Raw genomic sequence first — 17233 nt, 5'->3', positions numbered from 1 at the left:
GCCGACAAGATTTCGCAAGTTTTAAAAGGAATCGCCGACGATGCGTTCAGCCTGCTTGTATTTACCAATGTAACGACCATCGACGCCGTGATCAAAGAGTGCCGCCTTCTCGAGCAGGCGAAGAGTCGACGCATTTTGCAGCAGTTCCAGCACCTACCCAACACCGCAGCAACGTCGTCTTGCGAAGCCACTCCTTGTCATCCGTCTAGGACCGAAGACGTGACGCGCATCGTACGACGTGAACTCGAGGCCGCTTACCCGGCTGCCAACAAACCGACGTTGCTCGACGCCTCAACGCCAGCTGTCGCCTTGATCCAGGCTGTTGTCCGCCAGGAATTCGCTAACCTTGGTATCCTGTCCACTGCACCTACCCTGGATAATACTGGTCCCTCGATAGCTTCTGTGGACATGAGACATCGCCGTCCGTACTCTATTCGAACCAGGAACCCGTCTGAATGGCAAACAGCTGATGATAAGCCAATCTGCTTCCGCTGTGGTCGCACAGGACACATCGCTCGTTACTGCCGCAGTCAATGGCCATCTATGTCTTCTGGCTCGTACCCCGCTTACAGTAACTCATTTCGTCCACCTAACCACCGTTATCCGACCCGCACTGAGTCTACAGCATTTACTGCCCCTGAGGACTACGGCCACCCTGTCCCGTCCCCTTCTCGTTCAAATACGCGTCGTCGCTCTCCCTCGCCATCGTTTAACCGCCGCATGTCCCCTGAAAACTAGGCTGCGCAGCTTCTGGAAGTGAAGCTGCCCTGTCGACCTTACCCAAAAATCCTCTGTTGCCCTTACGTTTGAACCGGAACACCCTAGAAGTATATGTTAATGGCACACCTGTTGAATCTTTGATAGATACGGGCGCTCATGTCTGTATTATGAGTTCGCGTTTTCGTCGTCGCATGAAGAAGGTCCTCACGCCCCCCTTGACCAGTGTCGTCCAAGTTGCATATGGCGCAACAGTCCCTGTCGTCGGTATGTGCACAGCTCAACTTACCGTAGCCGGTCATCAAGTGGTCGTCCTTTTCACCGTGCTTGCAACATGTCCCCACGACCTCATACTAGGCCTCGATTTCCTTGCCGCCAATTCTGCTCCGATTGATTGCTCCACTGGTGTGCTCCGCCTAGAACTGCCACAAATCAATGACGCCCCGTACCAACCTACATGCCGATTACAATGCAGCGACTTTGTTCACCTGCCCTCCAAAACTGTGACGTACATCGATTTTCTGTGCTCACCAGCTGTGCCCGACGGTGACTATTACGCTACGCCTCTCACCGACGTACTCCTTGCGCACAATGTTACAGTGCCCTATACAGTGCCCTATACAGTGCTCAGCATCACAGATAACAAAACTTGTCTACCACTTGTAAATTTCGGCTACATGAATCATGTGCTTCTACAAGGCATTTCCGTGGCCCACCTGTGTCCGTTGCTCGATTCACAAATTGAAGTGCTTGCCTTAGACACCCTTGTTTCACCGCACCGCACATCACTCGCAACACATTTGGGCAGCCGTCAAATTGTAGACATGATCCCCACTGATCTTCCGCCTCCGCAAGTTGAAGCCCTACAACATCTTCTCGAGGCCTACCAGGATATTTTCGATTTTGGCGACCGACCTCTAGGGCAGACGTCCTTTTTCCAGCTTCGCATACACACAGGTGATGCCAACCCTGTTCACCGCCGTCCCTACAGAGTGTCTGCTTTTGAGTGGAGCATAATTCAGAAGGAGGTGAACAAGATGCTAGCGAAGGACATTATTGAACCATCCTCCAGTCCCTGGGCATCCCCGGTGGTATTAGTTAAAAAGAAGGACGGATCGTGGCGATTTTATGTGGACTATCGCCATCTTAACAACATCACCAAGAAAGACGCATACCCTCTGCCCCGCATTGACGACGCCCTTGATTGTCTCCATGGTGCCGCCTACTTTTCTTCCATCGATCTTCGTTCTGGTTATTGGCAGATTTCCGTGGACCCCATGGACCGAGAGAAGACGGCTTTCGTAACACCCGATGGCCTCTACCAATTCAAAGTCATGCCTTTCGGCCTATGTAATGCCCCCGCCACCTTTGAACGAATGATGGACTCCCTGCTCCATGGATTCAAGTGGTCTACGTGTCGTTGTTATCTGGATGACGTGATCGTGTTTGCTCCCACTTTTGAAGCGCACCTTGAGAGACTGTCGAAAATTCTTGATGTATTCCGTCTCGCCGGTCTTCAGCTGAACTCATCCAAGTGCCGGTTTGGTCGCCATCGCATTACAATACTTGGACATATTGTTGACGCTTACGGCGTACAGCCTGACCCAGAAAAAGTTCGAGCTGTGAAGGACTTTCCTGTGCCAAAAACTGCCAAAGATGTCCGCAGCTTTGTGGGGCTCTGCTCCTATTTTCGGCGGTTCATCAAGAACTTCGCGGAAATCGCTCGACCCCTTACAGATTTACTCAAACCAGATGAGGCGTTTACCTGGGGTCCCTCGCAAGCAGCAGCATTCTCCGACCTGACCACTTTGCTCACTTCTTCTCCAGTGCTGGCTCACTTCGACCCTACGGCACCGACCGAAGTCCGCACCGATGCCAGCGGTTACGGAATAGGTGCTGTGTTGGCTCAGCGACAACGTGGGCAGCATCGCGTGATAGCTTATCCCAGCAGGCTGCTGTCTCCCTCGGAGCGTAATTATTCCATCACAGAGCGCGAATGCCTAGCGCTGGTGTGGGCAGTCGCGAAATTTTGCCCTTACTTATACGGCCGACCATTTATAGTTCTCACCGACCACCACGCTCTTTGCTGGCTCGCCGCCCTCAAAGATTCCACAGGTCGTCTCGCCCGCTGGGCACTCCGCCTCCAGGAGTATTCTTACACCGTAGTGTATAAATCTGGGAAAACTGCACAAAGATGTGGATTGTCTGTCACGCTACCCTGTGGCCGACTGCGATCCTACGAGCACTGATTATGGGGGTTGCGTCCTTTCCATCTCCCAGCTGCTTCATCTCTGGGACGAGCAGCGTCGCGATCCGGATATCAGCCGCCTAATACAACAGCTCGAATCTTCACCGCAAGACGCTTCTGTTCGCATGTTTACCTTAAAGGACCACACCTTATATCGGCGTAATTTATCGCCCAATGGTCACGACCAAAGCACTTGCGCTCCACACTCCTACGCGAGCTCCATGACGCGCCAACCGCCGGTCACCTTGGTGTCTCTCGCACATATGACCGTGTGTGCCGCCGCTTCTACTGGCCTGGCCTTTCACGCTCTGTACGTCGTTATGTCAACGCTTGTGAAATTTGCCAGCGTCGCAAAAAGCCGTCAGGACTCCCGTCTGGATATCTTCAGCCCATCAACATCCCATTGGAGCCATTCTTCCGTGTTGGTTTGGACCTTCTCGGTCCCTTCCCAACATCCGCCTCCGGAAACAAGTGGGTCGCGGTGGCTATGGATTACGCGACCCGTTATGCAGTTACGCGAGCCATGCCAACAAGCTGCGCTACAGACGTCGCTGATTTTCTACTACGCGATCTCATTTTAGTGCATGGAGCCCCTCGTCAACTGCTGACAGACCGAAGCCGTACGTTCCTTTCGAAAGTGGTTGACGATATCCTGCGTTCCTGCTCTACCCAACATAAGCTCACGACATCGTACCATCCCCAGACAAACGGGCTTACAGAACGTTTAAACCGCACCCTGACAGACATGCTATCGAAATACGTCTCGGCCGACCATCGTGATTGGAACCTTGCTCTACCCTACGTGACGTTCGCATACAATTCCTCTCGGCATGACACTGCTGGGTACTCGCCATTTTACCTTCTGTTTGGACGCGAACCAACATTGCCGTTGTATACCTTCCTGCCAGCCGCTGCGCAGTCTACTTCTGAATATGCACGCAACGCTATTACCCGAGCTGACCATGCTTGTCAGCTTGCCCGCAGCAGATTAATGGCGTCCCAAGACTCGCAGAAGCATCGTTACGATGAGCGGCATCGCGACAAACACTTTCCAACAGGTTCCCTCGTTCTTCTCTGGTCCCCTACGCGACGTGCAGGCCTTTCAGAAAAACTTCTCTCTCGTTTCACGGGCCCATACCGCGTGCTTAGACGAGTGACCGACACTACATATGAAATTGTCCCTGATAATCCATCAACCTCTTCTGCTCTGCTGTCAAAGGACATCGTCCACGTATCAAGGCTCAAGCGTTACCACACTGCTCCTGCTGTGGCCCCATAAACTCGCCGGGTCGGCGCTTTCACCGCCGGGGGTCGTGTTACGTGATTTCGGCTGACTGAAACAGGGCATAATGGGACATACCCAAGAAAGGTGCCTCAGACTGAGAGTGAAGAAGTGGACGTTGTCGGTGAGCTGCATTGAGGCTGTTGACTGACTACTGTTATTTTCCACGTAACAATATAATTTACATGATAAATTACTGCAAGCAAACAAAACTTTCGCTGTCAGGGGTTTTTTAACATTAGCATTTTCATGTCACAGACATAAAGTGGATTGCGTGCCTACAAAGTGGTTAAACTTGCCGAACCTTGGGCACCAGCACTCGCATGTTGACTGAAGAAAAAAAATAAAAAAAATAAGACGGTCTGGTCTTGGTTTAATTTGGGTCGATGCTGCTTACCCTTCACAGTTTGAAATTTCCACTTTCCGGCCTGCTTGAAAATATTTTATCAGTTTTAAGCACTCTGAAAGAAAACAACAAATGTGCAAGAAAAGCTCATTGGGACCTATTTTTTGCTGTTGATATTGTGCATAAGTCTTCAGCAATATTTGATCTGTGTGTGGTATCTAACAGCAGACCACTGCAGCCGGTTGTGTTTTCAGGAAGGGCCCAACAATAAACTGCAAAAGATTAGGTCACTTTTGCCACAGTACAGAAATGTTACGTGGAAAAGCATTACAAGTTTGGAAAGGGGCTACCAGCTGTCGCTGGACCCAGCGCATCTTGTCCCTTAATTGCACACACATGCATGCCACCATATACAGTTAAACTTGTTTATAACGAACCTCCATATAATGAGTTTCTCGATATAACAAATTTTTTCTGTTCCCCACTTTTGCTCTATAGAAGCATGGGTATTTGCGACCTCTATGTAACAAAGTAACAGCGGAAGACAACCTTGTTATAGCAAATTTTTTTTATGGACAATCTAGGAATTTCGCTCCTCATTCTGGCATTTTGGTACGAGCATGCATCTTCCGTGGCTGCCCCACCGCCGACGAAGCGCAAAGCGGTGGCGGCGCGCACCAGGCGAGAGCGAGCACTCGTTATTGCACGCGGGCGAGCGGGAGGCGGACAGGCGGGCCTGCACCCCTTGAGCCACCGTTATCGCTCCCACGGGCGCATGTGTGGGTGTGCCCCACCCATCACTCCAAACTAAAAAAAAAATAGAAAACTACTTTTGTGCATTGGCAGTGCCACGCTTTAAGTTAGCGCCACTTATGTGGGGCCACGCTGCATATGGAGGGCACTTTATCGAATAGTCTTCCGCAATATTTATGTCCGTGTCTGTGTCGTTTGCTATTTCTTTTCGACGCCGTGTGCGCGTGCACAGTTTCACTGCGCGCATGGTGTGGCCCCCGACAATGTTCAGCTTTTTTTTTTGCAATAGCAATTATATGGACAGGCTCCGCTGGTTTTCTGCCATCGCCGCCACCGCGGCTGTCACTCATGGTATATGTATATGTAACTACATATATGAAAACAAAAAAAATGACCGGGCTCGGCGCCCAGCTCGTCCCGATGCGCTGACGCACCCTTATAGGCCTCCCAACCTCGGCCAGGGGGCGCTGCATCGCGCAAATTTCACCACTTTTCTAGCGAAAATCGGTCACTTGGTGCTCCGCTCCCGCCTACTGCCTGCGTTCTCTCAGCACATTCGTGCGCTCTGCACGCGCTGGTGTCAGGTCGCCCTGCACGTGCAGTGTCACTTGTGAGTTGCTCCGAAAGTTAAAAAGATTGATGATTGATATGTGGGGTTTAACATCTCAAAACCACTGGTTTAAAAGGGGGGGATAGTAAAAATGTTTTCACGATGTGAATCTCACCAGAACTGAGAGCGATTAGTTGACAACCATTGGGGGACCAAGCAAATGAAACACGGTCTTTGAGCGAGTGCATTGTTCTTGTCAATGGTGAACAGCCGCATTTCTAAGACATTAAAAGTGAGGTAACGGCGAATGATACATGTATGCTACCGATAAAACGCGCATTTGCTGCGGCAGTTGTGTCTTTTCAGAGCTGCCAGCAAACCACCACCAGGCTTTAAACCACCACCACCACCACCTGCCGCTTTAAATTTATTTGGAGGTCAGTGTGAAGAGCGTAAACTTACATCTGCCCTGTTGAGTCGCTTGCAACATTGCTATGCGCAGTGTTCAGTTTCTTAGGAGTTTCACTTTTGCCGAGATTTTCATTGGATGTTAACGTCGCATCGTAATTCAACGCAATGTTTTTAGATACTGTATCCAAAAATGTTGGTTCAATGCCACCTTGAATTTTTTTTTCACAGCTCCTTTGAAAGCATAATGATGCGCAAAAAAAAGTGTTTTATGCCCACTTTGATCATGCACGTTTGCTGCAGTGCATGTTTCATTTCGAATAATATGCATGTCTGATCATGCAGCGTGTTCACTGATTTGAATGTTGCTTCAGTTGTTTTGGCAGCTAGCTTGGTCTTCATCATATATATATAAAAAAAAACTCAGGTGGCTGGAATTAATCTGGAGCCTCACAGCACGGCGTGCCTCCTAATGATATTATGGTTTTGGTGCGGGTGATATACAGCTGCTGCCATGTAAATGAGTTGAAAAGCGTGAGGGGGGGGCGCCAAGGCAGCCATAAAGAAAAATTAGTAAGATCGAGCATGTTTTTTCGTTACAATGAGGTTCGCCCCTGATAACCATGTCTAATTTCGCGAAACGTTCGAATTTTTTTATTGCCATCGTTTTGTTTTTTTTTTCAGCATACAGTCGAGCCCACATATAACAGCCCACTTAAAACAAACTTTCGCTTAAAACGAACAATATTTGCATGACCGTCAAAATATACGTTGGTTCAATGGCACAAAATCACACTTACAACGAACGTCTTCGAGCGCCGCTGATCGGTTACAGCGAACGGAGTCAGTGGTCTGCCGACTTCCCGGGAAACCAATTTCGACCACCGATCAGGCATCGACGAGGTGCCCATACATTCTTATTGTTAAACGCCGATTCTGCCCCCGCACCCCTCTAGTTGCTGCTCTCCCCGACCACTTTTTGTTACGCACCCCTCCGTCCTTTGTCACCCCGCTACTCTGAAAACCCCACATCGCCAGACGAGGCCTATGTTTTCACACTGCCAACGATCTTTCAAAGACCGGTCGGCCACGTACCCTGTTTTTGATTGCTGGTACTGTCGTTGGTAAGCGTAGTAACCAGCGCTTCGCCGATGACATTGCATTGCTGAGTAACTCAGGGGACGAATTGCAACTCATGATTACGGAGTTAGACAAGGAGAGCAGAAAGGTGGGTCTTAAAATTAATCTGCAGAAAATGAAAGTAATGTACAACAACCTCGGAAAGGAGCAGCGCTTCGAGATAGGTAATAGTGCACTTGAAGTTGTAAAAGACTAAGTCTACTTAGGGCAGGTAATAACTGCAGAGCCGAACCACGAGATTGAAGTAACTAGAAGAATAAGAATGGGGTGGAGCACATTCGTCAAGCACTCTCAAATTATGACGGGTAAATTGCCACTATCCCTCAAGAGGAAGGTATATAACAGCTGTATCTTGCCGGTACTTAGCTATGGAGCAGAAACCTGGAGACTTGCAAAGAGGGTTCAGCTTAAATTGAGGACGACGCAGCGAGCAATGGAAAGAAAAATGGTAGGTGTAACCTTAAGAGACAAGAAGAGAGCAGAGTGGATTAGGGGACAAACGGGAGTTAAGGATATCATAGTTGAAATAAAGAAGAGGAACTGGACATAGGCCGCGCATGTAGCGCGTAGACAGGATAACCGCTGGTCATTAAGGGTAACTAACTGGATTCCCAGAGAAGGGAAGCGGGTTAGGGGGAGACGGAAGGTTAGGTGGGCAGATGAGATTAAGAAGTTTGCGGGTGTAAATTGGCAGCAGCAAGCACAGGACCAGGTTAACTGGCGGAACATGGGAGAGGCCTTTGTCCTGCAGTGGACGTAGTCATGATGATGATAATGATGATGACTGTCGTTGGCGTCACCGGCCTGGAGTGACCAGACCATTTGCCAACATTGTCGGCCACCGACTGTATCCGATAGTCTGCGTCTAGTGCATGCGTGTACGCTACCCTACCGACTCTGACAATTTGCGATTCGTTTCGTGTTTAGGACTTGTTCTCGCTAACTTCGCACTCATCTCAGCATGGCTTCCACGCGCGTGCGGAAGCGCGAGAACGGCGGTTAATTTGCGCGCAATGAATCGCGAAATATCAAAGTTTGTGAGGTCACGCAAACCCGCCCGCGCAACAAGACGATTTTTTTTATCACAGCTGCCGATTCATCGAATGCCGCCGCGCGCACCGAATGAGGCGGCCATGCTTTGACTTCTGCGCGCACTGGCACTCTTTTCAAGTTTTTCTACATGCGAGTTTCGCGGACTTTTCAAGCAAGCTACCCAACCTGCTTCCTTCCCGTGTGTTTTGGTTTTCAAGGTCGCCCGCCCGCCGCATCCTCCCCTCTCTTTATCACACGGAGGAAGGAATCTTTCATTCCCCCATGTTTTATCGCAACTCCTTTCCCTTCTCTCGCAAGTCTGCTCTCCTCTCTTGATCACAACCCCTTCGCCCGTCTCCACCGCTCTGCGACGCCCGCCACGCTAGCTCGAATTAGTTTCGTTTTCTGACTGGAAACGCGCCCAGAGCTGTTCCACGCGTGTGCGCGTCTTCTCGCTCTTGGTGTGTGTGTGTGGTCATGATGGCCGACGGGAGGACTAGCACGCTTTTTCGTGCTGCTCAACAAAACGTCGAAAGTGTGACCGCTTCGCTTGAGCGTAATCCGCGTGTTAAGTGCGTTGCGGAGCGCTTGTTCATAGCAGTTGACCATCTGGCAGCCAACTTGCCGCTTCAGGCGTCCCGGTATTCAGCTGTGGAGATGTTGAACCCGATGCCAAACCTGAAGCTTCCGAACAGGACCACTGCGGCGGCGATTTGTGGCAGCGTGTCGTCGACTCTGACCTGTGAGAGCGAGTGGGAAATGTGTTGCGATGATTTAATTACGGCCGATGATGATGCCGACACTATGGAACCGTGCATGGATTGGGGCATTGTGAATGAAGTACGTGGCAAGAGCGATTTGGAGGAATCGGATTGCGAGAACGACGAACCTTTGGAGCCAGCGCCTCATGCAGCTTATGCCATGGGCCTCGGCGAACGAGCAGCCTGCCGTTTTAAGTGAGCTCAAGACTGCCCTTATCGTTTCTACTCTTCGAAACTCATGCATCACGGACTTTTTGGGGCAAAAAAAGTTTGTGTTTTCACTCGTAACTATTTTTTAAAGGCTGTGTTTCATTTACTACGAACTTTGGGATACAGCGAACGATGCGGGATACAGCGAACGGATGCCGTGTCACGCTCAGGTTCGTTATAAGCGGGCTCGACTGTATACAGTAACTAATGAGCCTGTCTTTTCATACTTTGCCCAGCGAATGGGGGTTGGGGTGGGGGTTGGATACTTGTGCGCACGTGCTTATCCTTTGATTGGGAGAATCGCGTGCCTTCGACTTTGATTAGAATGATTGCGTTTAGTTGCCAGGCACAAAAAGATCCCTTCGCTCGCTGGACAGGCGCCGTTTGTGGAAAGGGTGCGCTTTTCAAGCACAGCGAAGTAAGAACTGGGGCACTTATTAGTTTGCACTCATATCTGTACCTTTGACGGTGTTTCGTGCTTCGTTCTTGTTTAAACAGCGAGTTAAGCGTCGAGCGGTAAACATTATTAGTTCGCTGTCTTCCTGTGTATGTTGTTTTCATGCGTCATTTGTGTGTGAGCAGTGTGCTGTACGTTTCAATCTAATTGCCATTCTCAGCGTTACATTCCAAGTTGTTGCTATCGCATTCACTGCTTTGCTGTTGTGGCGAAACTGGGACTTTTCTCACTTTCGGACAACTGTGTCGTCACCACCGAGGGGATGTCAGATTAGGCGCTGATGAAAACTCTCCGAGACCAGTGATGACGAATTTTCGGAGGTTGACTCGTCATGTGCTTCCGTCTTGCGTCGCGCCACGAGTTCGCAGGCTGGAAGCTTTGTCGATTAGCCAATTAGTTCTGGCAACCACAGGAAGGCACATTCAATGCTATGCAATGCAGACAATAGCAAAAAATTTCAATGTTTTCAATAAATAAGGCTGCCAGCCAACTGTTTTGGATCCGGTATTGCGGAACTCCTACAAAACGCTGGTGTGAGCAGATACGGTCGCTCCAGAGGGACATGCTCTTTTTTCACTGTTCCTTCACATTGAAATCGCACTGATACTCGTCAAGATAGCAAGTGTGCCAGCAATCGCAAACGCTTTCAAAATCCAAGTCCATTATTGCTACTCAAGTGATTCCCCCCCCCTCCTCCTCACGTTGTTTCATGCTCATTCAAGACGGGTGGTTTACTTTTTGTTTGAGCATTCCACAGCAGTTCTAACACACGGGGGGTGTTATCTTACGCATTTTCCAGGCAATAGGAATGGGCCGACTCATTTGATCTCGACTTCAGCAGTGCTCACGCGCTTTCTTTTACGGGCTCATAAAAGTTGCAATGCGCGGGGGCATGTTATCTATTTGGACTTGTTATGGAACATGGTGGCGACGGCAAACACCCGCCAAAAGTGTCCATATAATTGCTATGGCAATAATAACACAGGTTTTTTTTACTGTAAAATAAATGTTTGGGGTTAGCTCTGTCGTTTGTGCCTTTTTTGTATAATTTGCACGTTTATTTTCCAAATTGTATTGCACCTGCATATAACCAAATCCTACTCATAACGAATTTTTTCAGGAATTTGTCAATTTCAATATATCCAGGTTTAACTGTAATTATGAGTATCAGTACAATCACTGTCGGCTGAAAACTTCACTGGCAATCATAAAGAGCTGTCTATGATGCTGCTGTGGCCCTAATGGTGCATTCAGACGACGGATCGAATCCCGATGTGGCGGGACGGACAGCGCGTCACGTGACCTCACATCAGCGATTCCCCTCGTCCGCGACTCGTCCGCGCGGCTCGCGGACGGATGAACCCAACCTGTTTCTCACATCGGGATTCTGGCGGGGGAGAGCCAGTACTTCAGCGGAATAGCTTGGGGTCGGTGGCAACCAGTACACTTTTCGTCTGCTCGCGGCATGTCCTCCATGGCTCGCGGACAGCTGCATGACTGGTCGGCATCATCTACGCTTGAGCATTGTTTACTTAGTTTCCATAGACTTTGTTCTCAGGTGATTAAATATGCAGAAATCACTTTTGGTGGTTCGGGAAATGTCGCCGCCGTCGCTTAACACGCGAGATTCTTAGCCGTCATAGTAGTGAAATATTCCAACTTCTGCAACCGGCGACGTGCCGCTTCTAAAAAAAAAAAAAAAAAGGCGGGAGACACGTTTAGAAGTTGTACAAGTGGGGAATAATGTAGTTGAAAGAATATCCTGCTGGCAACTCCCTTTTCTCCTGAAAGAATAACACTACTCGTTCATTTGTCACAACACGACAGACATCGCAGCCAAGCTTCACTTCTTGCGGGCATCCATGTTGAATACTCTCAAACCGGTCTGCTGCCAGCGGGCGCAGGTGAGCGCCGAATCTGCTGTCGAGGGTAATCCGGCTGTTTTCCCCTAGGACACCGTCCGTCGTGTGGATGCGCGTGCAGGCGGACAATCCGCGGATTAGCTGTCCGCGTCCACGACAAATCCGGATTCGGTCCGTCGTCTGAATGCACCATAAGAAACAATAGATATTATAGCACAAGTTGGTAGACAATCAAAACCCTCGATGGCGAAATTGCTGGAGAAGATTTTTTTTTTTCATTTTGTGAAAATTTTGTTGTCGTGAAAATACTAAAATATGCACACTAATCAGCTACTTCGCACAACCAAAATTTACTTAAAGTAAAGTAGTGGCTGATCTTTTGCTGTTTTTCGATTCGTATATTGTAGACAGCAGGTTGCACAAGGGGGCAAACTCCTGGAGATATTGTCATGCTTTAAGCCTTCAAAATCTTGCTCTTTTTAATAGAAGGCAGCGTCATTTCAAAAGACCAACCACTGCACGTAAACAAGGCGTGGGAGAACGGGTGGACACGCTGCAGCAAGCTGTTAAATAGTCTAAAGAATGTGAGTCGACGTCACATCACTTTTCTGGGTGTCGTCACTTAAAACGTCGCGAGTCAACAGGGGCGTTTGTAAAAACTGTTTGTTGCAAAAGAAAAAAAGTCTTGTTGCTATCATCATCGTCCAACTTGATGTAAACAGCGATGGTCACACCGATGCTTGATGGGGAAAATGTAAGTGCCAGACTTGTCGAATGAGCAGTGCTTCAATTTTCGAACTTCCCTGTCTCCTGCTAGCTCAAGAGTCTAAAAAAAAAAATGTGGCAGGTCACTACCTGAAACTTTTGTTACTGCAGGTGTGCTTCTTAATCTCTTCGTTATTGAGAAAAGGCAAATCTATTGAACTCTATCGATGTTCGCCAGAAACACCAGATGTCTTTATTGCTCTGAGAATTTTGTTCTTTGGGGTGTTTGTTGTTGAGGGGTTCAACTGTATTACCCCAGCCCTATTTATGAGATCTCCTGGGGTCCTCATGAGTTTAAATTATTGAGAGCTTGCTGTGTTTTTATTTTCCTTGAACCATATTTGCTTTGTGTAGAGAATCTCTACGCCTGGAGCCTCCTGGGCGACAAGCCAGCTTGACACTGCTAGCACCTCCATCAGAACTCAGCCCCGCTTCAGGAAGTGCCACCAGGCCACCTCGCTTCATTCCTGGTCATAGAAAAGCCCGCAGCTTAGGAACTAAGTAAGTACTACTACCTCAAAATAAAAGCTGTACTGGCGGCTCAAAAAGCTGCTTCTTGCTGTGCAAATGATATGAGAGCATGCAGAGAAAATGGGAGCAGTGGTAGCGACACTTTGGGACTGTAAAGTAGCCCACACCGCTGCTACAAGACTCTAAATGAGATTGCCATCGGCACTTCTTGGGATGTTTACACAGTGCATGGTGAATCGCTGGCAAGAATGTATTGATGTCAAAGGGGACTACAGCATAGATTACATATAGTTCAACCGTTTATAGTGCAGTACCTGCTACAGTGCAGTCCTTTCGGACTCCTGTTTATTATCCCATAGAACTCCATGTATTCACATACCGCTTATTCTGCAGTCCCTTAAGATCAAAGAGCTGTTCTAATGCAGTTGCTGGAAATCTCGCCAACAAGTGAGATAGTGAGTTCTCTTCTCGAATGATTTGCACAAGCCAAGGAGAAAGCGACAAGGTGTTACGAAGGAGTATATGTGGAACAAACAGACGAGGAACAGAAGGAGGAGAGAGCAAAAAAAAAGGCCTCAGTGACAGCAGATTGTTGGCTTGTGGAGTAAGGAAAAAGGGTAGTTGTCTAAATTTCGGAGAAGCCTCTGCACTCGTGCCTACGCGGCTCTGGCTGCTACTCGCCTGTGCGTACCTACTTATGCATCAAGTGGGTATTACTGCAGTGTGGCTTTTAAGTTTCCTGTCAGGAAAATTAATACCGTATTTACTTGCCAAATGAATTGACTCACTTAATAATCGCACCCCCTACATTCATCCTACTTTCGCACCCCCTACACCCCCACGCACCCTCTACATTCATCCAGTCCTACTAGCCGACACCTTACCCGTTGGATCTCTTTCATTTTTTATTATTTTGCCAATCCCCCTTGGCCATCTGGGCTTGCTCCCTCCTCCCCTTCGCCCTTTGCTGCGGGCCATATTGTGTTTCTTTCTATCTGTGCGCAGCACGTCTCCCGTCTTTTTTATCTGTGCGCTACAACAAGGTTCACGAACGGTGCGATTGTAGAGATGTCGCAGCTGGTAAGCACCACAGCGTGCTGAGGTCACGAAGCTGCCCGCACCAACTGACGGCCGCTTCCTGTGAATACGAAAGAGCCCAACCACGTGCACGCGATTTTTGAGCAATGACGACAAGATTTGCTGTCGCGAAGGGTCATTCGTCGGTATCGCGTCGCAGGTTTCTGGAAAACCAGAAGGAATCGCTTGTCATCCGCAAAAGATCGTGACGATTTCTGCAACATGGTAACACCCCCAATTCTCGCTTTGTTTGTTATTCGTGCGTAGAGGAACCTCTTGTGTAAAAGCGAGGCTGCAGCCGTATGTTGTCGTTAATCTTGTTATCGACGGTTTGTTTTGATGCTTCGGGGGTAGCTTGCTGAAATGTTGGTTACTTGCTACAGTGTTAATGGCAGCGTTGTGGTCGTTGTACGATGTTGCCGCGAAGTTCGCAAAGTGCGCCGTAGCGTCGTAGTGCACGCTTCTGGGTGCCTCGAGATCACAGTAGATAGCACTGTTGAGGTTAAACGATTGTGAAAAAAGATAGCCACAAAACCCTTTTATGGCGTGCGTGGGCGGTTCGGGGACCCCTTGCAGAAGATAGTGCCATCAACCACCGAAGATGAGTAAAGTGCAACAAAGAAGCTGTTTTGAAACAGTGTAAGTGACCTAACTTTTTTTGCATTACCGTATTTTTTGCTCCTCCCAAAAAAGTGTTCATAAAATTTATCCTGTGCAATAAACGCACCTGCCAACTTTTGCTCTGATTTTTCTAGAAAAAAAGTGCGTTAATTACGCGAGTAAATACGGTAGTTGCATCTTCACAGAGTGCATCGGATATTGTGCTTGCATCCTTCTCCACAAATTTGAAACCTTTATGGCTGTATGACTGAAGCTTTTGCCTTTGCTGCCAGTACGAGCACTTACAAGCTTGGCAGGCTTTCTGCACACGTTTGCCATGTTTCACACATACTGTGGCCTTTTTTCAGGGTTTGCGTGTGATATTCTAGATGTCCAGTCTCTATGTTTTCATGGGTGAGCTTCCCACGGCAGCATGCAGACTCGCAGGCTAGGCCTAGTGAACGCTAGCAGCCTTGTTGGTTGTTTCCGTAAACGATCAGAGTTGGTTTCGTGTGCTATCATCGAAAACCTTTGTGGTGGCAGTACTTGGAAAACAGAGGAATCACATCATGAATGAAAGCAAGGGTGTGGCTGGCATGTGTAACACTTAAATGGTGGTTCGGTTCAATTGCAGTGTTTTGGACATTGTGCACATGACCTTGAAATCTGCCATACAGTGCACGGAATTTTGGTTGTCATTTGACATAGTTTCGGCGCTGTGCATGTAATCAGGTGCTTGAACGTCGACCTTTGAACATTCAGAAATGTAAATGTTTTCGAAAACCCCACTCGCATGCCTTAGTCATTGGATATGTGAGGCTGTTTGGTCAATATGTAATACCGCATTTACTCGCATAATCCTCGCACCTTTTTTTGGCGGAAAACCGATGCAAAGTTGGGGGGTGTGAAAATTAGGCGGGGAAAACTTTCCACGAAAACGTACAGTGCAAAAAAGAAAACGAAGTGGCCGCAAATCGGGATTTTCACACCAGCAACTAACAGCAAGCTTTGAGAAGCACTAATTAAAACTTACCTCAACATTAAGAGCACTGGTTCAACACAAGGCAAGATTTATTTGAGACACTAAAAGTGCAAGCAAATAGTCGAGAATTGGAATACTGTACACAAAGCTTGTGGGTGTTGCGGCCGTAGCGGTAGCATTCGTCGTGCAACAGGAGCCCTCAAAAGGTAAGCGTAGGACGTCAGTATTGGGCTGATGGCTATTTAATAGAATCGTCCGCAGTTTCCTTCTGAAGAAATAAAGTTTACGATCAATCCCAGTTTTAGGCACACGGCAGGCCCAGCGCATCTTGGTGGCTTTCAGCTGCTGTCACTAGTAGCGAGCACAAAACTCGTAGACTCCCAAGGGCCTAACGGCGGCCCTGTTGTTGTTTAGTGCGTGCATGATCTATCACTTTCAACTTGAAAGCAGCGGTGTAGCTTCAGTATTGCCCCATAACGTGACAAGATTACCAACACATCATACAAAACACGCCGCAACACGCACTTGCCACTTTGGCTTGGCATGGATTGGATTGAATCTCTGTGCAGTAATAGTACAATTGATGCTTAAGAGAGGGCGCCAGATGACGCGTGCTATTATCATCAGTGGCTGGATCGAGCAGATGTCATTATTGCGGCAGTTCTTGGGGGTGCGATAATCACTCGAGGAAAAAAAGAAGTCTTATTTTTGTTGGGCGTTGTGGGTGGTGCGAGAATTATGTGAGTGCGAGGATTAAGCGAGTAAATACGGTAGGGTGATTCCACGAGAGATCGACACGGGTCCAAAAGTTGATATTTTAGATTTCATTGAGTATTTTATATTTCGTGCACCTCTCACCATGTAGCCCGAAAGTCAACTTTGTTTTATGATTAACGGCATAACTTACGAGAACAAAAATATCAAACTTCACCAACACGGGGGCACCAATTTCGTCACCTGTCATTTTCGAAAATTGTGGATGCTAAAAAAAAACAAATATTTTTGTTTGAAGGAAGATATTTTTTACCTGAAATGCATGTCTAATGAAGAATGAATTCATATGGTTTCAAGTTTGTAGACTTTAAGAAAACAGCTTTTAAAAATGGCTAATTTTGCGACAGTTTGAAATAAGTTACGTATTCCCCATTTTTTTTTTCCGAAAGAAATGCAAGCAGCGTTTTCAAACTTCACACGTTTTAAGAATATAGTGTGTTCATTAGGTACATAAATTATTGCTGCCATAGGGAAAATGTAAATTTTTATATATTGCCTCAAAGTTCTCATATTGGCGAAAGTGTACTCCACTGAAATTTGAATATTAAAAAAACGTCATCTTCGATCTTTCTTAAAATCTCGTAAATAAGCAACCGAAGGCCATCATACAGTAATATAGAAAAACTTGTTGCATTATTTTGTTTTTAGCGACAATATTCGTGGTACAAATCAGAGCTTTTCAGGAATGCGCTGATAAGTTGAGAAATCTAGAAATCGGAAGGGAAAAGCGGCAATGAGCTTCAAACACGAGTAAACGTGACCACATTTGGTGAAGAAAGGCTGTTTTAGCAAATAGGA

The 17233-nt window shown here is 47.8% G+C and overlaps 1 protein-coding gene across 3 annotated transcripts in view; it reads left to right on the top strand.

Moving 5' to 3' along the window:
- LOC119187532 (ras-specific guanine nucleotide-releasing factor RalGPS1) overlaps window positions 1-17233 on the top strand; it is a 99357-nt gene that overhangs the window by 40999 nt on the left and 41125 nt on the right. For all 3 annotated transcript variants that reach the window (XM_037435670.2, XM_037435671.2, XM_037435669.2), the window contains exon 8: window positions 12886-13032. In XM_037435670.2, coding sequence (XP_037291567.1) covers window positions 12886-13032 — 147 coding nt within the window. The remainder of the gene's footprint in view (window positions 1-12885; window positions 13033-17233) is intronic.

Source organism: Rhipicephalus microplus, chromosome X, assembly GCF_043290135.1.
Source record: "Rhipicephalus microplus isolate Deutch F79 chromosome X, USDA_Rmic, whole genome shotgun sequence".
In the NCBI taxonomy this organism is placed as follows: domain Eukaryota; kingdom Metazoa; phylum Arthropoda; class Arachnida; order Ixodida; family Ixodidae; genus Rhipicephalus; species Rhipicephalus microplus.
The sequence above is the reverse complement of the archived record's forward strand: the minus strand, read 5'-3'. Positions and strand labels throughout refer to the sequence as shown.